Source organism: Sciurus carolinensis, chromosome 2 (genome assembly GCF_902686445.1).
Source record: "Sciurus carolinensis chromosome 2, mSciCar1.2, whole genome shotgun sequence".
Classification (NCBI taxonomy): domain Eukaryota; kingdom Metazoa; phylum Chordata; class Mammalia; order Rodentia; family Sciuridae; genus Sciurus; species Sciurus carolinensis.
In genome coordinates this window covers 153,422,068-153,449,310 of record NC_062214.1, presented here as the reverse complement: position 1 = coordinate 153,449,310, position 27,243 = coordinate 153,422,068, and the positions used below count along the sequence as shown (strand labels likewise).

At 36.1% G+C, this 27,243-nt stretch overlaps 1 protein-coding gene across 1 annotated transcript in view; it reads left to right on the top strand.

The window, feature by feature from the left end:
• Positions 1–23,648, top strand: part of Fermt2 (FERM domain containing kindlin 2) — an 85,878-nt gene extending 62,230 nt beyond the window's left edge. Inside the window, 13 exon segments of the mRNA XM_047538856.1 lie at positions 3,804–3,836; positions 4,160–4,385; positions 4,565–4,667; positions 6,693–6,800; positions 11,634–11,768; positions 12,729–12,778; positions 14,563–14,603; positions 14,606–14,686; positions 16,752–16,858; positions 17,005–17,226; positions 20,485–20,609; positions 20,935–21,076; positions 22,385–23,648. Of these exon segments, the coding sequence (XP_047394812.1) occupies positions 3,804–3,836; positions 4,160–4,385; positions 4,565–4,667; positions 6,693–6,800; positions 11,634–11,768; positions 12,729–12,778; positions 14,563–14,603; positions 14,606–14,686; positions 16,752–16,858; positions 17,005–17,226; positions 20,485–20,609; positions 20,935–21,076; positions 22,385–22,558 (1,547 nt within the window). The 3' untranslated portion in view covers positions 22,559–23,648.
• The last annotated feature ends 3,595 nt before the right edge of the window (positions 23,649–27,243 follow it).

Here is a 27,243-nt window from a genome sequence, read left to right as displayed (position 1 = left end):
TGAACATGTGGAGATGCTTCAAGAGTGGTGTCCCTAGAGAGGACATGGGAGTTCCTGTGTACTTCCCATAGAACTTGCCCTATGCATCTCTTTCATTTAACTGGTCCTGACTCGTATGCTTTTGCAATAAACTGGTAATCTAGTAAGTAAACAGTTTTCCTGAGTTCTCTGATCCATTCTAGTAAATCATGAAACCCAGGATGAGAATGTGGGAACATATAACCTATAACCAGTTGACCAGAAGCACACAGCTGACAATATGAACTTGCAACTGGCCTCTGAAGAGGGGGACAATGTTTACAAATATACTGAAAGCTCTCCCTCCCACCTCCTCCTTCCCCATCCCCACCCCTGCCAACCAAAGGGATAGTTTCGGGTCAGCTTCCCCCCACCCAAATTCAGTTAAAGGAAAAAATACAGATTATCTTGAAAGCATTAATGTATACTCTTTTCTCAGTTTTTAAATGTGAGGCTACAGACCACCTAAGTATGGGTTTGCTGGTTGGATTTTTGAATTTTTTTTAGTATAAACTACATCCCATGTCTATAGTATGTGTTTTGGGATTTCTAGTTTAGGTGTCTTTAACACTGAGTGAAAATTTAAAGTCTACAAAACAATAACATAAAGTCTAGTTTTTATCATATCTTCTCTCCTAGTCTTTTGTAATTGCTCATCATCTCCTAACTCAACAAGTTGTTTTAACTAACTCTATCAGGTTCCCAGAAGAGTTCACTGTAGTTATCATAGACTCTGCAATTCTTTGTTTTTGCTTGTTTTCTTGTTTCCCAGCTTTACTTGAATTCTATAGCAAGCAAAACTAGCATAAATAATTTGGTGGGTGTAGAGAGTCATTTACCAGTTGCAGATTTCAAAAATGTTGTGGTTTTTATAAGGCTCAGAGGGGGATTGAGGCAAATTGGTAAACAGGTGAATTAGCCAAGTGGTTAAAAGAGATCCAGCTGTACTTCATCTGCTCAGACAGTGGTGTACATCATAGCTATTTAAGAGAAAATGCAAGGATAATTTTGACTGTATCCAGCTTTACTTCATGCATTGTCTTTAGGAGATAACCAGCCTCTGCTTTAGAACTAACTTGCACTCTTGTGGTTCCATTTTGGTGCTGTTCCTAAACTGCCCAATTTCTTGCTGGCTTGTACCCAAGAATAGCATCCTCCTCAATTCTTGTCCTGCCCAATCTTGGGCTCCCTTGTTCTTCCCACCACTGGTTAGTTCCCTTTTCACCCAAACAGCAGCTGCTATTTATTGCTGGTCCATGTACCATTCCTCAGTTCTTCTCTTTCAGAGACTTGACATTTGGACAGCTCTGAGTGCCCTTAGGGACACTTCTGAACTGTTGATGTCCAAGGGATCCTTTTCAGAGAGGAAAACCATTGTTTCTCCTAAAGGCTATTATTATCAACCACATTTTATTGAGCAACTTCTGGTCCCAAATACTACATGTAATATATTTAATCTTCATATCAATTCTGAAAGAGAAGTATCATTAGAAGAGAAATTCAGAGTGATTAAGTCACTTGCCTTAATTTGGATGTTATGAAACTATTCTGATTGCCACCACACATGTAGAGCACAGTGTAAAGATTTCTTAGGGAATTTAAATTTAAAATTCTTCTCTTTTTTCTCTAAGGTAAATAACTCTACAAAAATTAAGCAAAAGCTAGGTGTGTCTTCTGGCCACAGACAGATTTGCTATAAGTAAGGGTCTGCATACTCATGAAGAGCAGGAGAGGGAAGGAGGGAAGAGGGTACAGCATGTGGCATGGTGGTCAGGGCTCTGGCTTTGGAGCAAGGCAGACCTGGGCTCAGAGTTCATCGAACACCTAGTAAAGCAAATGCGTCAGTGACCAGAGGCCACCTGCCTTTTGCTTAATTTTAATGCCTTCAGAAATCTTTGTACTCTACATATGTGGCAATCAGGATAGTTTCACATCATCCAAATTAGAACTGACATCACTGAAGATCTTTGCAAGTTTTAAAGGGTTAGAATTCATGAAACGGGGAATTTTGCTGCCCAGAAACCAAAGTGCATAGAAATTCTGAGTCTATGCAGGAAATCTTGAAATTTTTAGATTATCCAAAATGACTAGAAGTAGACTCCTGAGTATTAAAAATGTTAAAAAAAAAAAGATATAAGACAAAGAAGTTAAGCTACTAGCAGAATTGGAAGTATTGAACAATTTTCTAATAGTTTATTTTTACTATTTTTTTCCTGTTCCCTTCAACTGCAGTGATAATGACAAAAATATAGGAAAGCTGGTTAGTATAACTTAAAACTACTGAGTAATGGCATCTAACATCAGTCCTTTCACTGAATTATTATGCTGTATGACCTTGATTAAACCATAATAATTTGGACTGAATGACCTCATATTTTCTTTTTTTAGAAATTACATCTAATATGAATCCATATTTTAAAGATACTCTGATTTGTTAGGAAAATGGGCTAAAAACAATATCACAAATAAGCTCATAGTTTGTTTTTCTTCTTGGTTTTCTCTGATTTATAATGGTTGAAGAATTGGTATATGTTGCGAATATTTTTAAGATACGTTTATTAAGAATGTATGTGCTAGGAGAAAATTTACCCAGATAGAATTAAATAAGCTTGTAATGCTCGTTTCCCACCCCTCACACACACACTGACAAGTTATACACATACTCAATATATTATAACAATTATTTATTGTACATGTTATCTTTCACTTGATTCTTAAGCTCCTGTAGTTTTGGTGACAACCCCATTTTGTTTCTGAGGAAAGACTCCTTCAAGGGTTAATTTGCCCAGGTCACAAAGTTAATAAGGAGCAGAGCTAGAAAGCACGTTCAGGTCTGTCTGCCCCCAGTGCTTATGTTCCTATAATCTCACGGAACATCATCTCTCCAGTTACAACGTTTAAGTATTTTCTGAATTCTAATATAGGTATCTTTGCTAAAATATTAGTATGAAAATTATATCTCAAAAAAGCTTATTTTAAAAAATTTTTAAGTGGTAGAAGATTATGAGTGAATTAATTTTCAGACTTTGACAGATTCATATATAGAATTATGATGAAATATCCGAGTTACCTTGTTCCACATGGCTATGTTTAGGTGGCAGGCTCTTAAATGACTTTGATATTTTCCTGACTATAACCATGTAAATATCTGATTTGTGAAGAGGGAAGCAATTAACCATTCCATATTTTGTTAATCTCTATCAAAGCAGAGAAGTCTCAAGTTCTTAAAATTGACTTCAACATTTTCTGTTCAGAAAGTCTTAATACCTCATCTGTAAATTTGTTGAAAGTAGTTTAGCTGTTTACTGAGAACATGAATATAAAATCGCTTTCCTAGCAGGGCACAGTGGCGGCTCAGGGCCTGAGGCAGGAAAATTGTTGAGTTCAAAGCCAGCCTCAGCAACTTAGTGAGGACCTTAGCAACTCAGCAAGACCTTGTCTCTAAATAAAAATATAAAAAAAGGATTGGGGATGTGGTTTAGTGGTTAAGTGCCCCTGGGTTCAATTCCCAGTACCAAAAAAAAAAAAAAATTACTTTCCTGATTTATGTGGACATTGCTTAACTAAAGCACAGCTTTAATTCTTTTGAATTATACAAAAAGTTTTGTTTTACTTAGGTTGTATATTCTACGGTTCTTTATTCTTAAATCCACTTGAAATGTCTACTTCAATTTACGATTCACAATTAGGAAAAAAATCTTTTTCTTTTTTCTTTTCATGCTTTTGTTTCTGTCCTCTATCGTCTTTCCTTTACCTTCTGAATTCCTTTCTTTCCTTTCCTATAGGCACTGATGTTCTTTACATTGGCCCTCTGAAAGGTGAGCCTTACCACAATTAAACACAAAAAGTGTTGGTCTGTCTGCTTCAGCTGTGTCCTTATTTTCTAATTCCTTTGGACTGACTTTTCCCTCAGATTTCCTGACAATTTAATTATATTTTTATGGCTTTGTTTTTATGCTTTCTAATGTTATGCAAGTAGAATTGGGGTCAGGTGTTTTTGAGAAAGGTAAAATAATGTGCTAAGCTTTCCTTCCAGATTGAAGCTTGTGTTTCACAGTGTGCTCTATATTATAGTGTATGTTGTTATTGAGAACTTGAGACACTGTACTCCGTACTTAACTACCTTTTTTCATGTTATCAGGAAGTATATATTCAAGCCCAGGACTTTATAGCAAAACCATGACCCCCACCTACGATGCTCATGATGGAAGCCCCTTGTCACCAACTTCTGCTTGGTTTGGTGACAGTGCTCTTTCAGAAGGCAATCCTGGTATACTTGCTGTCAGTCAACCAGTCACATCACCAGAAATCTTGGCAAAAATGTTCAAGCCTCAAGCCCTTCTTGATAAAGCAAAAATCAACCAAGGGTAAGTTTTAAGATGTAAATACAGTTGAAGAATTTCTTTTTTTTTTAATTAAAATTTTTTTTTTCATTTGTGTATATAGGGTAATAATGTGTCACTCCCTGATTGAAGAATTTCTTTATCCACTTAGAGATAGAAATATTTTAATCGTTTTGCTTTGTTCTGCTGTTCTTACTGCTCAGGTGGCTTGATTCCTCAAGATCTCTTATGGAACAAGATGTGAAGGAAAATGAGGCCTTGCTTCTTCGATTCAAGTATTACAGCTTTTTTGATTTGAATCCAAAGGTACCGAGGGCTTAAAGGGATCTTTTTTCTTTTTTCTTTTTCCTTTTTTTTTCTTTTCTGTTCTTTTAGATGTTTTTTTTGAAAGTTGGTGGAGAAAGGAATTTTTGTTTATAGTAAATTTAAATAATATTAAAACCCAGACCTTTATGCAAAGGCATTTGTATTTTAAATACGCCTATCTTTTAGTAGGTTGAAACCATAATAAAGCCTTTTTTGTTAAGATAATTAAATTTTGGTTGGTTGGTGTTTAAAATGTACTAGTTTGGTACTACAGAATGGTTAAGTTATGTGGTTCTTTTGTTTGTTTTTTGGGGGTGGGGGTTACTTGGATTGACTCCAGGGCTGCCCTACCACTGTGCTACACCCCCATCCCTTTTTATTTTTTATTTTGAGACAGGATTTCACCAAATTACCAAGGCTGGCCTTGAATTTGTGATCCTCCTGCCTCAGCTCCTCAGTAGCTGGGATTACAGGTGTGTACTACCACACCCAGCTTGGTGGTTTTTTTTTTGTTGTTGTTGTTGCTTTTTTGGGGGGGAGGGTGTTTTTGTTTTTTGCTTTTCATTTTCTTTAACACCTTTCTTCAGGTATACTCTAAGGAGGGCTGGGGATGTGATGCAGTGGTAGAGCGCTTCCCTGGCCTATGTGAGGCCTTGGGTTTGATCTCTGGCACCACAAGTAAATACACATACATAGAAAAGGGAAGAAGAGTTTTTGTAAGACTGCCTTTCTGTTACTTTTAGACTGCTAATTATGTGCCAGAAGGTCTTGCTTAAAAAAAAAAAAAAAAAGCTCATTTTTATGTCATGTACATTTTTAAGTCTACATTTCTTCCTGTTATTGGTATGATCTGTGCTATTGTAGTGCTTTACATTTCTGATAAAACTTTGTTATGAAAATGTAGACACCATACCCCACAGAAAAAAGTTGGCCCAGAGATTTGGCTCTTTTACTACTGGAATATCCTGGAGAAGCCTCTCTTGACTACCCTAGATTAAGTCTCCCCTTGGTCTAGATTTATGTATATACCCATTTTTTATTATATGCTTTATACAACAGCAAAATGTACATAATAGAGCTACAAAAAATAATTTTAATCTGTTTTCAGGCCTTATGGTATCTACTTTTAGTAAATCCAAAGTTATTTGGGAATAGTTTTATTTGGAAGGTGTATTTTGTTAATATTTTAAGATAGCATTGTTAAGATGTTGCTACTGGTTTTATTTATTTATATTTTTGGTGAGAGGGTAACCAGGAATTGAACCCAGGGGCACTTATTCACTAAGTTACATCTGTAGTCCCCCACCACCACCTTTTTTTTTTTTTTTTTTTTTTTGAGGCAGGATCTCCCTAAGTTGTTAGGGCCTCAGCCTCCTGAGCCACTGGGATTACAGGTGTACACTGCCGCTCCTGGCTATTGTTTTTTATTAATGTAATTAAGTGAATAGTTGAGTAACTTTTAAGAATATGTATTTTCTACAAATGTGTATGTACCATCTGTTTTGAATACTTAAAATAACTTGCTTCCAAGGACCTTCCACTTTTTCTTGGTATGCTTCTCCACATTGAGCAAGATGTTTCCCCAAACAGCTAATTGACTCTGATTGTATTTTATTTTGGGAAGTTGCAATAATCATAATGAAAAGCAATCTGTAGTTCTACCTTACTTTTTAATACCTTCATTCAAGTCCTCAACCTGGATTTTTTACATTAAAGTTATAATATGAGTAGTTTCTCTGGAAAATAACATGAAGCTATTTCTCCCAGCCCCAAATCTATTTCTAATGCTGAATAATTATCTTCTGTCATATTTCAGTGTCACTTTTGAGTAGAAAATTAGATGTTGGTATGTACAGATATATCTAACCCTTTCTTTTCTTAGAGTTGATTATTTGTAGTGAATATAAATTCCATTAAAAAAGTTATTTATTCAGTTTTTCTTATTAAGTTTTAAAAAGTGAATGCTCAGAGTTAAAAACTTTAATGATAAGATTTTACAAAAGAAGTGTTTCTTTTGTTCTGCAGTATGATGCAATCAGAATCAATCAGCTTTATGAGCAGGCTAAGTGGGCTATTCTTCTAGAAGAAATCGAATGCACAGAAGAAGAAATGATGATGTTTGCAGCCTTGCAGGTAGATTCAAAGATTTGGTAAATTAAGGAAAGGGGAAGGGGGGTAGATTTAAATAGTAAAGTGACATAGTATTTCCAGTAGCATTTGATAGATTATCTTTTGCTATGTAGAAAGTAAATAAGCTCTTTAAAAAGCAAAATAAATCATAAATTTGTTTAAATTTTTTTGTCCAACTTAAGAGTTTAGCGGTATATTTTGTTACTTTTCTATATTTGGCAGGCAGGGGAGAAGGAATATCCTCCTACCCCAAAATGTGTTAATTTAAAGTTACTCAAGACTCCCTTGATAATATATGTTAAAAATCAGATTTCTGAAATATATATTAAATAGCAGATTTACTTGCATAGTGGTTAAACATGTTGTAAAATGGGACTACTGGCAGAAATAATATCTTTAAGTGATAAAATTTCTAGAGACTAATGAAAGTAAACATAGAGATGTTTTTAAAATGATAATTATAAAGAAGTAGATAGCTAATGTTTTCCTTAGATTTAACCAGTGCTTTCCAAATGGATACTTGTACATCACCTGTCAGAACTATAATGGTGCTTACTAAAAAATTAATTAAAGCCAGCCTCAGCAACTTAGTGAGGCCCCAAGCAGTTTAGTGAGCCCCTGTTTCAAAATTAAAAAGTGCTGGGAACAAAACTCAGAGGTAAAGCACCTCTGGGTTCAATTCCCAGTACTGTAAAAAAAATAAAAATAAAAATCTTCACTTCCTTAATGATATATTCTCTAATAAAATAATTTTAGGGTGGTAATTGCAAGTCAGCATTAGAAATACTGAAACTCAGTAAAAAAAACTGGACTAGTATTAATTCATTTTTCTCAAATTTCATATATTTAGTCAATCTTTGGCTAGTGTTCTGATTATGATGAGATTCTAGTATCACCTAAAATCCTGATACAGTTGATGTCTTTTTTATATGTAAATTTATTCTTTATTTTTTCGATTCATTGTACACAAATGGAGTACAACTTTCATTTTTCTCATTGTACACAAAGTAGAGTCATACCGTTTGTGTGATCATACATGTACATAGGGTAATGGTGTTTGTCTCATTCCATTATCTTTCCTTCCCTCCACATCCTCCCCACCCCTCATTTCCCTCTACACAATCCATCCTTCCTGCATTCTTCCCTTATCCCTATTCCCCTCCCCATTATGTAACTTGTCAAAGAAATCATTGACCTTTTGTTTTTTGGGATTGACTTATCACACTTAGCATGATATTCTTTAACTCCGTCCATTTACCTGCAAATGCCAAAATTTTATTCTTCTTTATGACTGAATCATATTCCATTATGTGTGTATACCACAGTTTCTCTATCCATTCATCTATTGAAGGGCATCTAGTTAGTTCCCAATCTAGCTATTGTGAATTGAGCTGCTATAAACATTGATATGACTGTATCACTACAGTATGCTAATTTTAAGTCCTTTGGGTATAGGCCAAGGAGTGTGATAGCTGGGTCAAATGGTGACTCCACTCCAAGTTTTCTAAGGAATCTTCATACCGCTTTCCAGAGGGGCTGCACCAGTTTGCAATCCCACCAGCAATGTATGAGTGTACCTTTTCCCCCACATCCTCGCCAACACCTATTGTTGCTTGTGTTCTTGATAGTAGCCATTCTAATTGGGGTGGGAAGACATCTTAAGGTAGTTTCGATTTGCATTTCTCTTGAGATGTTGAACATTTTTTCATGTTCATTGATTGCTTGTAAATCTGTGAAAGGTCTGCTTGGTTCCTTAGCCCATTTATTGATTGGGTTCTTTGTATTTTGGTGTAAAGTTTTTTGAGTTCTTTATAAATTCTGGAGATTAGTGCTCTCTCTGAAGTGCATGTGGAAAAGATTTTCTCCCACTCCGTAGGCTCTGTCTTCACATTATGGGTTGTTTCCTTTGCTGAGAAAAAGCTTTTTAGTTTGAATCTGTCCCATTTATTGATTCCTGCTTTTATTTCTTGTGCTTTGGGAGTCTTGTTAAGGAAGTCGTGTCCTAAGCTGACATGATAAAGATTTGGGCCTACTTTTTCTTCTATTTGTTGAAGGGTCTCTGTTCTAATTCCTAGGTCCTTGATCCATTTTGAGTTGAGTTGTGCAGGGTGAGAGATAGGGATTTAATTTCATTTTGTTGCATATGAATTTCCGGTTTTGCCAGCACTATTTGTTGAAGAGGCTATCTTTTCTCCATTATATGTTTTTGGCACCTTTGTCTAGTATGAGATAACTGGATTTGTGTGAGTTTGTCTCTGTTCTGTACTATTGGTCTACCTGTCTGTTTTGGTACCCATACCATGCCGTTTTTGTTACTATTGTGAAAGACCTTTACAATGAAAACTTCAGAGCACTAGAGAAAGAAATTAAAGAAAACCTTAGAAGATGAAAGATCTCCCATGTTCTTGTATAGGAAGAATTAATATTGTCAAAATGGCCATTCTACCAAAAGCATTATACAAATTCAATGTAATTCCAAGTCCCAATGACATACTTCATAGAAACAGAGAAAGCAGTCATGAAATTCATTTGGAAAATAAGAGACCCAGAATAGCTAAAGCAATCCGTAGCAGAAAGAGTGAAGCAGGAGGCATCACAATACCAGTTGATGTCTTTTAAATAGAAGTACAGAAAGCAAAGCTGACACTCAGTTATTAAGGGCTTCCACTATAAAAATCATTTTAGTTTTTACTTAGAACATATACAAAATGCTTTGAATCTTTCAAATACTCTTAGGTGCCCCCAAAATTTTTCAGTTAAACTCAAAAATTGCCATTAGGAAGCCAGAACAACTCATTTCCCCTTAGGTTGCCGGGTGAAAGAAGAAAATAAAAAATAAAGACAAGGAAAATCTGTATTGACATTTGGATGATTTTTATTTTTATGTATTTATTTTTTTACCTGACTTATTGAGTAGTTAAGAATCGTGTATTGTTTCTGGGTGATTCAGACTACCTGAAGAATTTTTTGAATTAAATTCTAGAGCAAGTTACCGGAAGTCCCTCACTTATATATGGTTTTTCTACCTTCTTTCTCAGTTTGAATATCAGCTCACAATTTTCTACTGAAAGTTTTGCCAATGACAGAATATACATTTAAAATATATATGTGAAAGACCATAGACTTTATTATATAATATTGCTTTTCATCTTTTTCATTATAAAAATAGTATGTTTATTTTTTTCAAGTCACCATGTAGTAGATGCTCAAAAAACAATTGTTGAATGAGCATACAACTGTAGTTTTATAGAAATGACAATATTCTGCAACCCACAATATTGTAGTGGATTTTCCATATGAGTACCATAGAAATACCTTAGAGAAAACAAATTTTAATTCATGGGAACTGAATAGTCTCACAGCATAGTCCTCCTGGACCATATTAAAATCTAGAGTACAAATCCTTTGAGTTGTTAGAAGCCTGCTCAGAAATTTACCCAGTCTATAGGGATCCATCAAGTGCTATAAGAGTGAAACTTTTGATAGTATGGTGAGGAGATACTCTGCATTTTTCAGACATAGCTTACACTCTGAATTATTCTGGAGCATCGGATCCTTGTGTAAAATACACTCTAGTTTAAAAAAATAATAATACTTCAAAATAAGCTGTTGATAGTTTGTTAGTAACATTGCTCATCTTAAAGCATTTAGATCCAAGTATGTATTACAACATTTACTAGATACCCCATATGACAAATCTCATAAGGGCCCTTTGCGTCAAAATTACCTAGGGTACTTAGTAAAAATGCAGATTCCGGGCTGGACCCCAGATTTACTGAATCAGAATCTCTGGGGCAAACCTAAGGCTCTGTATTTTTAGCCAACTCTCCACATGATTCTTACTATACGCATGACATTTGGGGCCATTCCTGAGCCTCGCCTCATCTTGTTCTCCATCATTTATGACCATGAAAGCTAAGGATCTCCTTTCAGCATAACTGAAAGTGTAACCAGAAACTACTCATTACTAAACCTGAAAACACAGAGAAACACTGATAATTGGCCTTAGAGTAGTTCACTAAATATTCCCCCAAGTACATTTTATTAAGTAAATTAATACTTCAGAAATGCAGAGTGCTGCTTATTCCTTTGAAAGATAACTGATTTTAAGTTAAAGATTCTACTGACTTAACCTTAACATCAGCATTTGATAGATTATTAATATTTGTTTTAAATCACTGTTTATTTAAAATAAGGAATATAACAAAGATTTTTCTTTCTACATATAATGTCCACTCACTGCCTACTCTTGTGTGCATACATGTGCTCTCCATATATGTGTATTATGTATGTATAAATGTGAACATGACAGTAAATCTGGCACTTATTGTTTAGTAATATTTGGAATCTCCCCCTTTTGACATATATCACATAGATGTGTACACATATATTAGCATAACCTTTTATTAGTCTTATGGATCAAATATAGAGCATTGAGTTGAGAATGGAGAAAAAAATGGAGCTTTATCTTTCTTCTAAAGTCACGATGGTGATAACTTTCTCCTTCTGAGTAATAGTATCTAAGGCATTGTTAATTTTCTGCTCTGGGTGACAGTAGTAACGTAATACAACCAATGTTAATGCATTTCTACAAAAGACCTTATGTATGTTCCAAACATTCAGAGACCCTACTTTGGACATTTAGTAGCACACTTATAATATTATTGATATTGATAATGTTCCATGCTCTTTACCATTCTATTATTCTAGTTCCTAGACACTTATCTTTTCAAATTAGGTGATAAAAAGCATTCAATATAGTTTCAGATAGTAATTTAATTTTAAAATTTTACAGTTTTAATAATCATTTCAATAAAATGTCATTTCTGGTTTCAGTATCACATCAATAAGCTGTCAATCATGACATCAGAGAATCATTTGAACAACAGTGACAAAGAAGTTGATGAAGTAGATGCTGCCCTTTCAGACCTGGAGATTACTTTGGAAGGGGGTAAAACATCAACAATTTTGGTAAGGTGAATCTTTTTTACCAACCAGTTGAGTTTGAATGGATGTTTGCCTTTTTGTGGATTTCAGTTCTAAAAAAGTATTTGGTGGGTAGAGAGAAATATTAAATGCTTTAGAGAAGTCAACTGTAGATTTTTCAGGAACTTTCAGGGAAGTTTTATTTTGAGATCCTGGGGATCAAACCCAGGGCTTCACACATGCCAAGCATACCACTGAGCCACAACCCCAGCCCCATCAGGGAAGTTTTTTAAAAGTACATTGTTGGGGCTGGGGTTGTGGCTCAGTGGTAGAGTGTTTGCCTCACGTGTGAGGCACTGGGCTCAATCCTCAACACCACACAAATAAATGGAATAAAGGTGTGTCCATCTATAACTAAATATTTTTTAAAAATTTTTTTAAAGTACATGTGTGATATCTAGAGCTTGAAACACACTAAAGATATATCTTCTGGTCCTCTGCACATTCTTTTACAAGTGGTGAAAACATATTTTTACAGATGAAAATTTCATTTCAAATTTAGTGATCTGCTTATTTGAAATATTTCAAAGAGAAGAGAGAAGTAGATCTTATAGTTTTTAAAAGATAAGATTGTTTTAAAGCTAAGGAATTATTGCTTTAGGAACACTTTTCAGGGCTGTTGTGATTTAGAGAATTTCCATATGCAACTACAACTAGCATTTAGAAGTAACATTGTATAATATGTAAGTTGCATACCAGGGTCTTGCAGGGTATGTAAGTTGTTGTGTTTTCAATTTTTTATTAACTTTCCGTATTTGAAAGTGCATTTGTAATAAGAAAATACAAGGTCCATATGTCCATATAATATGATTGCATCTTTTAAATCTTTAAAATCTGTATTTTATTTAATTCTGTTTTTTAAAAAGAGCTAGTTCTTCATATCAGATACCAAAACATTAAAATTCTAAATTTTGAAAGAAAAATGTGATTTTGTTCTATCCCTAGGGTGACATTACTTCCATTCCTGAACTTGCTGACTATATCAAAGTTTTCAAGTAAGTGCAAAAGTGGGAGATTCCAAATATTACTGAACAATAAGTGTCAGTTTTATTATCATGTTCACATTATTTAAATTTATAGTAATTTGGCAAAGGTGTTTGTTAAAGTATTAACCAATTAGATGAGCACTAAATTGTAATGGAAAAAATCATATTTACCAAATTAAAATCACAGTAACCATTATTTTAACTGAAAAATATTTTTTTAAAAAAATTGTGAAATCTCAATTGCATCATGTAGATGCTAAAATAGCAATGCAATGGCACAGTCTGTCTCAGCCTCAGTGACAGCTGCCAGTGGTTATTTCCTGTACAGAGCTCTAGATTCTATAGAATTATATTCTATTTGTGGACCATTTTATGTAAGGTCCCAGTATATCTGTCCAGATTTTAAATGGTCAAATCTAGTTATACCTCCACAGAATCCAGAGAACTGTGCATTAAGGCAGATGAGGGGAAAAAAGGAGGGAGATGAACCAGGCATGATGTGTACCTCTGTAATTCGAGTGACTCAGGAGGCTGAGATAGGAGGATTGAAAGTTTGAGGCCAGCCTTAGCAACTTAATAAGACCCAGTCTCAAAAGAAAAAATACGAAGGGCTCGGGATGTGGCTCAGTAGTAAAGCCACAGTTAGACCCTCAGTACCAAAAATAATAAATAAATAAAAAGGTGATGCATAATATACTTTTTTCTACTGTACATTATAAAACTGTTGTAGCCGAACATAGATGAAAATATATAACATTTCTGAGATAAAAGCAAGATTTCAAATGCCACTCTTTTCCCTTTACATACTTTTTTTCAAATACCTGCACCTTCATGACTCCTCTGGCATCTCCTGTGTTTGACACTGGCATAGCAGCTTAATATCTTCATTGACATGTATCAGAGAGAGTTAAGCCCTCTTTCACTTCCCGTAATATTGAGGAAACTTGCTTCTTTGTAGAGGCTCCAGAGGCAATCCTGCAGACACCCATGCCCCTGCAGGTTGTTATGGGGCCTAGAGAGCTTCAAATTATGAATATTTACTTTACCCTTCTGTGGGAAGCCATCCTTATTTAGCAGAATGAGACTAGGTTGCGCCATGGGATACAGATATCTGACTTCTATGAACTGCTGGGAAGTGTGTGGCGCTGCGTGGTAGTGGTTCCCTGTCTCCTTCTGGAATATTCCCCCTAAGAGAATGGCTCCCCTAACTCCACCCTATCCTGTCCATCACAGAAGCAGCTCCTCCCAGTCTTGCTCCCTTTACCTGTGTCTATAAATAAAAGAGAGATGGGCTACTCCATGTTGTCAGAGGCCAGAGCTGGCATGGCCAGACCCGTTATGTCCTCTCTCATTTAGAAAGAGTACTGGCTCCTGTGTGTTTATTGAGTAGATAAGTTTATGGGTAATTGATTGATGAACAGCCAACATCATCCTTTGGCAATTAACCCTTTTCTCATCCACGTGGGACATGGCTGAGAGATCCCCACACCTTTCTTTTCCTAACCTTTCCAGTAAGCTGCTAGTGATGAGATGGCTTTAACTGAGAAATCCTGGAACCTGGGCCCTCCGCTTATGCAGTGTTTTGGGATCTTCCTGAGTAGATTGAGAAGGGAGGGCCCATCCAATAGCAGCAACCCTGAATATAAGACACTGGCCAAAGGGAACTGATTTCAGCTCGTGTAAAACTTGGCTTCAGACTTTTTAACATTGTAGGGTTTTACTACTAAAACAACATTGACAAAGTACTTCAAAGGGTTTTTTTTTTTTTTTTCTCTAATTCTACTTGATACTAGGCCAAAAAAACTGACTTTAAAAGGTTACAAGCAATATTGGTGCACTTTCAAGATACATCTATTTCTTGCTATAAGAGCAAAGAAGAATCCAGTGGCACACCTGCTCATCAGATGAACCTTCGAGGTAAGGAAAGCCTTGAATGGCCTGTGGTATTTCTGTTGGTCTGATGTTGAGTAGACTTCACCGGCAGGGGGTAGAGTGGGGAGTAGCAGTTCTTCACTGCTTTGGGTACATTTTAAATGTTTAGAAGTGGTTTTTATTCAGTTTTTCCTGTTATTCCACATAAATACTTGGTTGTTATCTCTTAGGGGAGACCTGGCTTGAATTGTATGATTCTGCTTTTCTCACTTGTCAAGTAAATTTATGGTATCTCTTTCTTGATCTTTAGCATTAAGGACAGTTAGGTTTTCCTCACTCTGCAGGGGCTGCCTCTTTGTCTGTTTTTACCTCGTTTTTGACTGTTATATAGTCCTCTCCTCCTATGCTTCTCTGGTTTCTCTCTTCCTCATTGGCATCCTGTTCCTCTTCCCTTCCCTCACTGATAAAGCTGGTCGCATCAGGTCCTTAGCCTCTTGGTTTCCCTAGTCACCAGTGGGGTGGCTGGCACCGATAAGGGTCTGGCCAAGCTCTCCCTCTTCCCTGCCTGGTTTTGTCTTCCTTACTCTGCTCAGCCTGGCTCCTGAAGCACGCACAGGATATCCCTGAGACTCCTTGTTGCCAACTTGAGTTACCTTTTGTCTTGTTAAATCTAAAGCCTTTTTTCAGAACTAGGAGCTGGTATTTGAGGGCCAGGTTTCCTTTCCCTTGTGGCAACTGTAGCAAGCTTGCTTCCTGCAGCCTGGGATAAGCCTAAATGAGGACTCAGTTGTTGACTCTAATCTTTCTTCATTCAGTCTGTGGAGACATACCTTCATTTCCCATTTTGGTGGCATCTGTTGGTTATTCACACTGCTGCTTCACCTCTTTCATCTGGTTGACGTACTGTTTATTCTCCAAGTTGGTTTGGTTCTTGGACAGGTGGAAGGCATCCTGCTGCTGCTCACTGATTTCTTTGCAGTGATATTATTCACTAAAAAGTCTCATGGCTCACTTCCAGGTTAGATGTCACTTTCTCTAGGAAGCTGTGTCCCCTGATTGCTCTCATAAGCTCATGTGGTACATCCTACCCTCTTGGTATCCGCATTACCTGGTGGCAGATGCAGTTGATTGGCTCCTCAGTGTCTATTCCTCACTTCTCTTACTTTCTCTTCCCTTACAGCAAAGGCTAGAAAATATTTTCCAAACTCATTCCCAGTGAGATTTAGACTCCAGTCAGACTTGAATTCCAAGCTGAGAGTTAAAGAGTTGGAGATACAGAATGCAGCAAGGAGTGAGGTATTTTTCTAGAGCTAATAGCTGTAAGCAACTTCCTAGGAGGTTCCCGGCTGCTTGAGTCTAACAAAGGTTGCACCTCCCTTGGACGACCAGTTCTGAGTTACTCCCAGGGCCCAGCCCATCTCTTGGATACATTTTGTATGTACATATTTTATTATATGTAAAATAATTTGCTTCTCTAAATAAAAATATCAGTATTTGGACAAAAGGACCAAAGAAAAGAACCCTGGCTCCTTTTATAAAATAATTCCTAAATAATTTGACTTAATGCATAAGACAGGGCAGTGCTCTATTTCTTTTATTTAATACTTTAAGTATTTATGTGGAGGCCAGGAAATGACAATTTTAACATTTCTTCTTTCTGACTATACTGGTGTTTAATTCCTTGTACTCCATGAAAAGAGCTATTGCTCCAGATTGGCAAGCAAAGCATCAGACTTCCGGGGTGATATTAGGACGTTGTGGGTGACATAAACGAAGCACAGACAATTTGAATAGCTTGTAGGGAGCCTTCACATGCACATCATTCTCTTGCAAAAAGCTGCCCACTAATGCTTAAAGGTGTTGATTATCTAGATCCTTAAATAACAATAAATGCATGTATTTCTGAAGACTTGCCTATAAAGTATCATTCTGAATAACAAAGTTGTTTTCATGTCAACTGTCCACCTTGCATAGGTGTATGTAGATTATTCCTAAAGGGGGGTGACAAAATCCAACATGTTAAAAGCCCACAAAATGAAGCTATCATATTGGATTGAGATTTCTTAAAGGTAAATTTAAGCACTTTTATAATTAATTTTTTTTATTACAGGATGTGAAGTTACCCCAGATGTAAACATTTCAGGCCAAAAATTTAACATTAAACTCCTAATTCCAGTCGCAGAGGGCATGAATGAAATCTGGCTTCGTTGTGACAATGTAAGTTTTTCAATTAAAAGTAAACCTTATTTGCCTCTAATTTCTAAGTGAGTTGAGCAGTCATCCTTATATTTTATCCTCAGAAACCCACCATATGATACCCGCATCACCATGTAATGTCATACCTCAATATTTTTTTTCAATAGGAAAAACAGTATGCACACTGGATGGCAGCCTGCAGATTAGCCTCCAAAGGCAAGACCATGGCAGACAGTTCTTACAACTTAGAAGTCCAGAATATTCTTTCCTTTCTGAAGATGCAGCATTTAAACCCAGATCCTCAGTTAATACCAGAGCAGATCACAACTGATATAAATCCTGAATGTTTGGTGTCCCCACGGTATCTAAAAAAATACAAGAACAAGCAGGTATCTCATTATATTTAATCTGTTGCATTCTGTTGTTTTATAATTTTGTACATATCATTTAAATTTTGTTTCTTCTATCAAAAGTTTTCAGTCTTCCCTATCAGCTGGTTAGAATATAAAATATATAAATAGGCACTGGTGCATGCTTTTAATCCCAGTGGTTTGAGAGACTGAGGCAGGAGGATTGTAAATTCAAAGCCAGCCTCAGCAATTTAGCAAGGCCCTAAGCAACTTAGTGAGACCCTGTCTCAAAATGAAAAATGGGCTAGGGATGTGGCTTAGTGGTTTAGCATCCCTGGGTTCAATCCCTGGTACCAAAAATAATAATAATAATAGTAATAATATAGGAAAAATACAGACTTTAATCATTTTAAGTTAGTCATTACAAAAACTTTCTTTGTGTGTGCGTGTGTGTTGCTGGGGATTGAACCCACGGCCTTGTGCATGGAAGGCCAACTGAGCTATATCCCCAGCCCCACAAAAACATTTTAATAGGACAACAACTGGGTGGAATAGTTGAGCATATATTCTAAAACAGCCTGAGGAAATTACTTCTATTAACAATATGTTCTTTCAGGGAATTAAAAATCATCTTAAAGTTTTGAGTTCCTTAATTCATTTAGTTTTATTAATTTATATAATTGATTTAAAGCAGACAACATTTCACAGTGAAATCTTTTAATACCTGTTCTTGCTGTTAAAATGGATTTTCTAGGTTTGAAATTAACTTTATAAGGGTAGAAATAGTCTACACACCAACACTGACTTAACATTAACAGTTAGAACCTAACTGAGATTTTGTACAAGGTTACAAAGTTTGCTAAATTTTAATTGAAATTTACTGCTTTTTGTCTCCTGTTTAGAATTTCTTTCCTGGAAATTAATACCATAAAAGGTTTGCTATTTAGGAAAATGGTTCGTCAGTGCAACGTGAAAGGCCCTTCACAGGGGAATTTCACTTGGGATAGCCCCTGCTATTCTCTGCACCAGACACCAGGCCATAAAAGGAAAAAGCTTCAATTTGGGTGGGGGAGCAGAGAAGACCTTTACAATAAATATTGCTTCTTAATCTAGTTTTGTTTTTATCTTTGTTGAGAAATATTTCAAAACATAATGAAAAGTCCCCTTAATTTCATAACTTTAAATGTAATATTTATTATATGGGTCTGGCATTTAGCTAGAAAATGTTCGGGAGTTTTTTTAATCACAAAGTATTTGTATTTAAGTTTTAGAGGTTGTGTAAGCTACATGAAAATTGTTTATCTCATAGTCATAGGATGTGGGAGTAGTGAGGAACGGAGGAAATGCTGCCCTGGGGAACTCTATGGAATGTAGATTATTAAGTTAAAAAGGGAAAATGAAGCAAATCATAATTTCATGTTTTATTCTTGGTTATTTCATTAAGAATTATTGGTAAGGAAAGTTGTTTCTAAAATTAGTGAATTCACTTGTGCCTTCAAAGGCTGTGAATGATTTCAAATCTTAGCAGTGTTATCATTTCAATGTCAAGTATCAGGAAATAATATTTTTCTACCCCTGAGCTCTTAACTAAATTGTCAACTGAAAATTCTCATGAGAACAAAGACAATGTTTTGTTCTCTTTAGCTGACAGGAGGGCAGTATGTGTGTGGTCCATGGTTAAGGATCTTTCTTGATCTCTGGTTTTCTGTGCTAACATCCAGTCAAATGCAGTCTTAAATCCTTTCTCTAACTAGACTTATAGGTTGTTTCTAGAAGTGTCGGTGCTTGACTACCCTAGCACATAGGAAATACTGATAGAAGTCTAGCTGCTACTGTGTCAGGTACCATGCTGCTGCTCATCAGACATAATGCTCAGCAATTGTTAAAACTGAATCTAGTGGCATTCTGGAGTCCACAGTTGCAGAGTCACGCATGCTACCATGGCATCAGCACGATTTTCCTCTTGGGTCCTCAATTTAACCTTTGTTATATTAAAGCTGAGCTACTTTTAGTATCCCCAAATTATACAAGTTAACTCACTTTTTCGGGCAACAGCAAATCTGGCCCTGCAGAGGCCATTGGATTTCGTCCTCCATTTCAGCACTTCAGCACTCCTTAACCTCCAGTCCCCTCAGTAAAATGATTTGACCCCAGAAAAATAAAAATAAAGTTAACTCAACCTGCTGTGGATATTTTTTGATTGATGAGAATCAAACTGGATTTTTTTTTAATTTTAAAGAAAAGAGTTGTCCTGTGTGTTTATCTCTGTTAATCCAAATTGAAATAGGCTGATATTTATGGCCACAATTCCTAGTGTAGTATATGGCATCTCTTTATTTTTACTTCCAGGAAAAAGGATGCAAAAAACAGATGGTAATTAAGGGGTTTGCTTTTCTTGTGTAAATAAAGAGAAAGTATGGACACTGCACTTGTTTTATGTCCTCAGCTTCCCTTCTGTAAAGCAGTGCATGTATCATATTTGACTAAATATGAGAAGACTTTAAAGGTTTATGAGCATTAATTTTTATTTTACTACTAAAATAATTAGCTTTACCCTAACCAGTAAGAACTGGTATATGAGGCAAGAAGAGAGGTATTTGCACTTTTTATTTTCTTCCTACCAAATTTCTACCCTTCATTTTAATAACATTTAACATTCTGAAATGTGGAGTGTTTCTCGGTATTCTGATGGAAAGTAATTGCTGCTTCTCGTGTTCATTTTCATTCTTGCATTTACTTTGCTTGATTTCCACCTAAAGTAATTTTTCGCATGGTTTTTGGCTGGAATTTTGGTTTGCAGGTTACCACAACTTTTTCTTTGCTTTATTGCCATTTTTTCTGATTGCCTCTTTTTTTTCTTTCCGCTTCCTTTTTCTTTCTTCGCATTGCCATCTACAGCCAGGCTATGTAAGAGATTTGGTAAGTTCTCCATATTTACAAAAAAAAAAAAGGGAAGAAGAAATAAATTCATAAACTGTGTGTGTGTGTACATACACATACACACACATATATAGGAGAATACTGTTTCATAATAGAATGTGTCTCAAGTGTGGCAATTACATACTTAATAGTATTTTTTTCCTTATTATATATGACAACTAAAGAACATCTTATAGTTTGAAAATACTTTATGTGTTACTTTATTAAAATTCCCAAATGTAACTTCAAATATTTTCTATTTTCAACTCCTGGAATATATAATTTTGTGGTGGGGTGCATAATTCAGTCTTTCAATCTTTGGATTCTGCCATGAAAGAATAATGTCCAATGGTAAAGATGATATTTAATCATATTTAGATAACAGCAAGAATTTTGGAGGCCCATCAGAATGTAGCTCAGATGAGTCTGATTGAAGCCAAGATGAGATTCATTCAAGCTTGGCAGTCGTTACCCGAATTTGGCATCACACACTTCATTGCAAGGTCAGTGGTCCTACTAAGTACCTCTGTAAACCTTAATCTGCATTCTCACTTCATCTGCTTCCTGTAATTAGAAGCTGAACATTTAACACATAGCTACCGGCACATTATCCTGTTCTACAGTAAAATTTAAGGAATGTTGGGATGTATTTGCTGTATTTTTAATTTTTACATTACAAACAAAATGATTGTATTTCTATTTTTACTCATATAAGAATAGCACTTTTATTTAGGGTTAGAGAGAACTTGTTTGGAAGAAAAACTGACCTAAATGTTCCCCACATACACATACGCGTTTTTAAATGTTTGATTTTTTTTAATGCTGCAGGTTCCAAGGGGGCAAAAAAGAAGAACTTATTGGAATCGCATACAACCGATTAATTAGAATGGATGCCAGCACAGGAGATGCCATTAAAACATGGCGTTTCAGCAACATGAAGCAGTGGAATGTTAACTGGGAGATCAAAATGGTAAACTAGTGGGGCTGCAGTTGTAGCTCAATGGTAGAGTGCTTGCCTCACACCACATGAAAACTAATAAATAAAGGTATTGTGTCCATCACAACTAAAAAATTTAAAAATAAAAAAGGTAAACTAGTAACAGTGCTACCTAAATATATAGTCTTTATGATAAAAACGAGTAAGTTTTCTTAAAATACAGACCATGGTTGGTTACTCATTTCTCACTTAAACTTGCCTGTTTCATAACTAAAATTCTAAAGACGTAACAATTGCTTAGAATATTGCTTGATCTTCTTTAGGGTTGTCTTTCTACAATGAATAAATCCCTTCCACTTGGAATAGCATCATTATGTACTGAATGCCTGCTTTGTGCCAGGCATAATACTAATGTTTTCCTCTATGTCCTATCTTTAACCCTCACCACCGCCTTCTAAGGTAGGTGGAATGTCTGTACTTTACAAATGAGGCCACTCAGATTTAGAGGCCAAAGGCCACCAGTGTCCATGACCACACACTTAGTAAATAACAGATAATATTAAGTCAATATTCAAACTAATTCAGTTTTGGGCTCTAAGACCTGGCACATATACCACTATATATCCTGTCACCCGTAACCTTGAAGTACATCAATGTTTAAAATAAACAGGCTAGGAATGGTGGCACACACCTGTGATCCCAGTGGCTCAGGAGGCTGAGGCAGAATTGTGAGTTCAAAGCCAGCCTCAGCAACAGCAAGGCACTAGGCAACTCAGTGAGACCCTGTCTCTAAATAAAATACAAAATAGCGCTGGGAATGTGGCTCAGTGATTGAGTTGCCCTGAGTTGAATCCTCAGTACCCCAAAAATAAACCAAATTGTTTTTCTAAAAAGTCATTTGGTTTAGGCTCATATTGGATATGTTGTATCAGTTCCTATCACTTAATAAAGCTCATTTCTGAAATACTTAAACAAGATACCTAAAGGTTAATATTGAAGCAAATATTAAATAAAACACAGGAAGTAGATTTTCTCCCAGGACTTCAAGAGAGACAGCCTCATTAATTGAATCACCAGAGACCACTTGGGAACTTAATGACCTAAAACCCTTGTGTTCAGTCTTCCTCTTCAGAATTGAAAACTAAAGGGATGGGGGAAGGGGGGTACTTGCCTCATTCTTTCAGCTTAAAGGCATCATTACTTTGGTGTTTTAGAAGAGTAGCTATTTGAGGATTGACATGCTTTATGATTAGGACAGGACTTAAACACAGCACAGTAGCTTGACAGGACCCAGTCATCTGGAGTTTTCCTGGAACTGATAATTCTTTGTCTTTGTTTTAGGTAACCGTGGAGTTTGCAGATGAAGTCCGATTGTCCTTCATTTGTACTGAAGTAGATTGCAAAGTGGTTCATGAATTCATTGGTGGCTACATATTTCTCTCAACACGTGCAAAAGACCAGAATGAGAGTTTAGATGAAGAGATGTTCTACAAACTTACCAGTGGTTGGGTGTGAATAGAAATACTGTATAATGAAACTCCATGGCCATAACAATATTTAACTTTAAAAGCTGTTGTTTCTTATATGCTGCTTAATAAAGTAAGCTTGAAATTTATAATTTTATCATGAAAAACTTTTTTGCCTTACCAGACTGGTTAATATGTGCACTAACAAGCACGATTATTAATCTGCTATCATGATACAATAAGTGGACTATTGAATATGGCACACATTTCTTAGAGCCATGAATTGAAACTGAAAAGTGGGCAAATCAGGAACAAACCATCACTGATTTAAGCAAGCCAAATTGTAAGAAATAAGCCATCTACTCTAAAGTTATGCAGGGCTTAACCTATATGAAGTCTATTTATCATGTTTAATGCATGTATTTTAATGTATGTTTAATTTGATTTCATGTTTTTAAATAACCTACTTCTGGTAGCCATTTAAACCCCATCCCCAATATAAAATCAGGCCTACAAAAGATGTCTGATATTTAATAATGTCATTGTTTGACCTTGAAGGAAAATGCTGTTAGTCTGTTATGCTTGGTTTGTTTTTGTCCTTGAATAAGCATGTATGTATATTGTCTTGTTTTTATTTTTACACCATATTGTATTACACTTGTAGTATGCACCAGCATATTCACTGTCTGCCTAAAATATGCAACTTTTGCATTACAATATGAAGTAAAGGTCTATGAAGTATGAATTTTGTGTAACTAATGTACAAACACAAATTTTATAAAATTGTACAGTTTTTTTTAAAAACTTCACAAATAGAAAATGGCTTAAATGTAGCATCCTTGCATTAATTAAATGCTTTTAAAAGATAATATGCAATTTTAATATCTGCTAAATTAAGAATGACTTCATTATGGTCATGATTTGCCACATTGTCCTTAACTCTTACGCCTGGACTAGGCAAGGTTCTAGTCTGTTGCGCTGTTACAATCTGCATTGGTGCTAGTCAGAAAATTCCTAGCTCACATAGCCCAAAAGGGTGCCAGGAGGGGTGGATACCAGTATTGTCCAATAATCCATGGTTTAAAGACTGTATAAATGCATTTTATTTTAAATAAAAGCAAAACCTTTTATTTAATGTTTCTTTTGGTAAGTACTTTTCTTTAATGTTTATGTAACGTTAACTTTGTAGACGTGAACCTTTGCCTTTTGGAAAAATCTTTGCCTAGTATTCCAAACTGACTAGTATTCCAAAGTGTCACTGGGTAGAGACACAATGTAGAATGCCTAAATTGTTAGGAATGTAGTTACAAACAGAAATTGACTGAAGCAGAATTTGCTTTGAATAGCAAAATAATTCTTGGTCTAAAAAAAAATTATGAATTTACTCCTGGACTTTCTCCTTTACCCCTTGTTTCTAATGAGGCTAATTCCTGTTGATTTTTCCCTTATGCAACTTTGCATCCTTCTCTCGTCATTGCATCACTTCACCCTGTTCAGCTCTTTGTGCTGTGCCTGCTGGCTGCACTCCCTGGACAGTCTAGTTTCCACCTGTCCAGGTCTCTGTCTAACATTTTTTAAATTTTAGAGCTCAGGATTCTTCCTTTTAAGTTTCCATAGGGCCAAAAATTTTCTTTCTCTTCTGAACTGCCAGCCATAATTAATGGGTAGTCAAGGCAGAGCTAGAAGTGGAACCCAGGGTCCTATCTCCCTGTCCTACTGTAGCCAACCCTTGCAAACCTGAGGAATCCTGTGGGCAGTGGCCTCTCTACCAAAATAACAAGTAATGTAAAAAACACTGCCTAGGGCCTCCAGGGACCTAGCTTGAGGTTTCTGCTCTTTGTGAGTCAAGTTCATGTGGACATGAAGGCACTGGGGACAGGATGCCAACCAAGCTCGCTTCCAACTCTTAAATCAGCGGGTTAGAAGACCTGAAAGCCCCTGATGTAGTTAATCAGTAATCTCAACTCAGTACAAATTATTTTCTACATAACCTTGAATTTCAAAAGTCAGGGAGCTAGAGACATGAACTTTGTAAAAAAGAACTCACGTGGATTCTTACCCAAGTCACAAGTCAAGATAGGGTAGACTACTTTTTTCAGACTGTATACCGTAGTGTTTGTTCTTTCTTTTTTCCTTTATTACCAATTAGTGTAGTAGTGGGATTAGGCCAACCTGGGTTTTTTACCCTTAATTTATCTGGAAAAATAAGAGGGTCAAAAGGTGTTTAAAAGTCCTCAACATTGTAGCTACGTTGAATATAGTAATTTCTCAGTAAAATGTGAGGTTATTTTTTATTCAGCTTCCTCTTGTCCTTTGGAATACATCTTTGTCCTTTATCTTTATTGTATTTCATAACAATTTCTGATCCCTCTCATTGAACCCGACAAGGGATGCATCTGTTTTTACTAGCCATTTACAACATGGCAATGCCTTTACCACTTTGATAATTCAGAAAGTGTGAAAATGGAACTTTCTGAAATGCATCCTGAGACACTACCATCACCGGAACTGAATGCCTTCCCCTGAGCAGCTACTATTTTATTTTGTAATTTTAAACACTGATTGAAAAAGGCTCATCACCTCCAAAACACTGGCTACTGTAGGTATCCCTTCTCTGTGTAGCTACGTAGTTGCAGAAGAAAATCAAGGACAAGTTGACCTGCTGTATAGGTGTGGTCTAGTAGGTTACAATGACAAATTGATCTCATTTTTATTCTGATAAAGCCTCAGCCATCTCTACCTAGTCATACACAGGAAGAAGCTGTTTACTGGAGAGCTCTGTGCTTTTCAACAAATTAGCTGCGTCTTTATCTGTTTGAACTGCCTTGGCCTGACAGCTCTAGAATGGGGGGAGGTGGTAGAGACAAGTGTCAGGAAATGGGAAATTGCAATCTGGGTAAGGGGAATGCAGTTCTCAGTGGATTGCAGGGCTACCCAGAACAGGAAACAGTGCAGCCAAAAAGCTTTATCTGGTGACCTTATTTCCCACTGTGCTGATTCCACTCTTGTTTTCTCTGCTTTATTTAATAAACAAGACAGTTTCCCAGGCTGAATGTGTACATTAAAATTCCCTGTTCTCTTAGTAAATAGTTTCCAGCATACACATTCCCAGTTGAGTTTTCCCTTTGATAGTTGTGCATGGTCCTGCATACAACTAAAAATTACAAGCACTTAAAATAATTTGAGACCATTATTTCATGAGATCTAATTATAGTCTCATGTGGCTTCACCAGCCAGGCATTATCCATTTACTGCTCAGGGAAGTGGTCCAGATTCAATGTTAATTAAATTTTTGATTAAAAACAGCACAACCAAACAGGTTTAAAATCATGTCCGTATTACTATAGCTTGTAGATACTGCACACTAAAGAAAACACAAGCATAAAATTCTCATCTCTAAATTTTGTGAACTTTATGACCAAGTAAAATTCAAAGAACACATTAACTCTCAGGTTTACTATCAAAATATCTAAACAACTTTGTTTCTATCTTTCTCACCTAACTATAAATTCAATTAACTCTTAGAACATTTGGAAAATAGGAGAGCACAGGGCCAGGAATTGTGCCACAAAGATAAACATTAACAGAGTCCAAGAGACTTCAGAGACACATGCGAACTAGAAACCTGGTTTCTAACAGTCAGTGTTACAGGTGCACCAGTGGATAGTGCTGTGTGTTATATGTATGAAATAAAAGGATTTAGGTCACTACCTATTCATACGGGTGTGCAGCAATTCAATTCCAAATGGATTAAAGACTTCAATGTGAACAGCAAAACTACAAAACTCTTAAAGAATGACAGAGCATCTACATAACATCAGGGAAAGAATTTTTGTGTTAAGATGCAAAAATCACGAACCAATTACATTAATATGTATTTTTAAAGAGTGAAAGGCAAATCAAAATTGAGAGACGCTGACAGAGGATTAATACCCAGAATATAAACACGTACACACAGAGAGCAAATAAAAATGGATAAAACACTAGGTGTTTCACAAAAGAGAAAACTTGAAATGGTTCATAAACTTACAAAACACTTCAATTTTACTAATATTCTGGAAATTGGGAAATATTATTTTCTGTGCTGCCAGGGATTGAACCCAGGACCTCATGGCTGTTAAGCACAAACTCTACCACTGGGCTACATCCCCAGCCCTACAAATTTTAAATATAATTAAAATACAGTTCCACACCTACCATATTAGTAAAATATTTAGTCTGATAATGTCAAGTAGTGGTAGAGTCATTGGAATACTTATTGTTAGTTGGGACATTTTCATATCGAGTTGAATTACAGATATAGCCTACATCCCCACAATCCCACTATTAACCATGTACATACCCTGGAGAAAGTCCTGCCTGTGTGCACCAGGCCATAAGCACAAGAATATGCAGAGCACACTACTACAAAACCAAGAACTTGGGAAAAAACATCTGTAACAGTAGAATGATGAATTATACTCTGGTCCAAAATGGAATCAAATAAGCCAGGTGCAGTGGCACACACCTGTAGTCCCACCTACTTGAGAAGATGAGGCAGGAGGCTCTTAAGTTCAAGGCCAGCCTCAGCAATTAGCAGGAACCTATCTGAAACTAAAAAGGACTGGTGAGATAGCTCAATGGTGGAGTGGGTTGCTTAGCATGCTGAAAGCCCAGTGTTGCCAAAAGAAAAAGAAAAAAGGAATCAAAATGGCAATGAATAAGTTCCACTACACTACCCAATATGGCTGAATC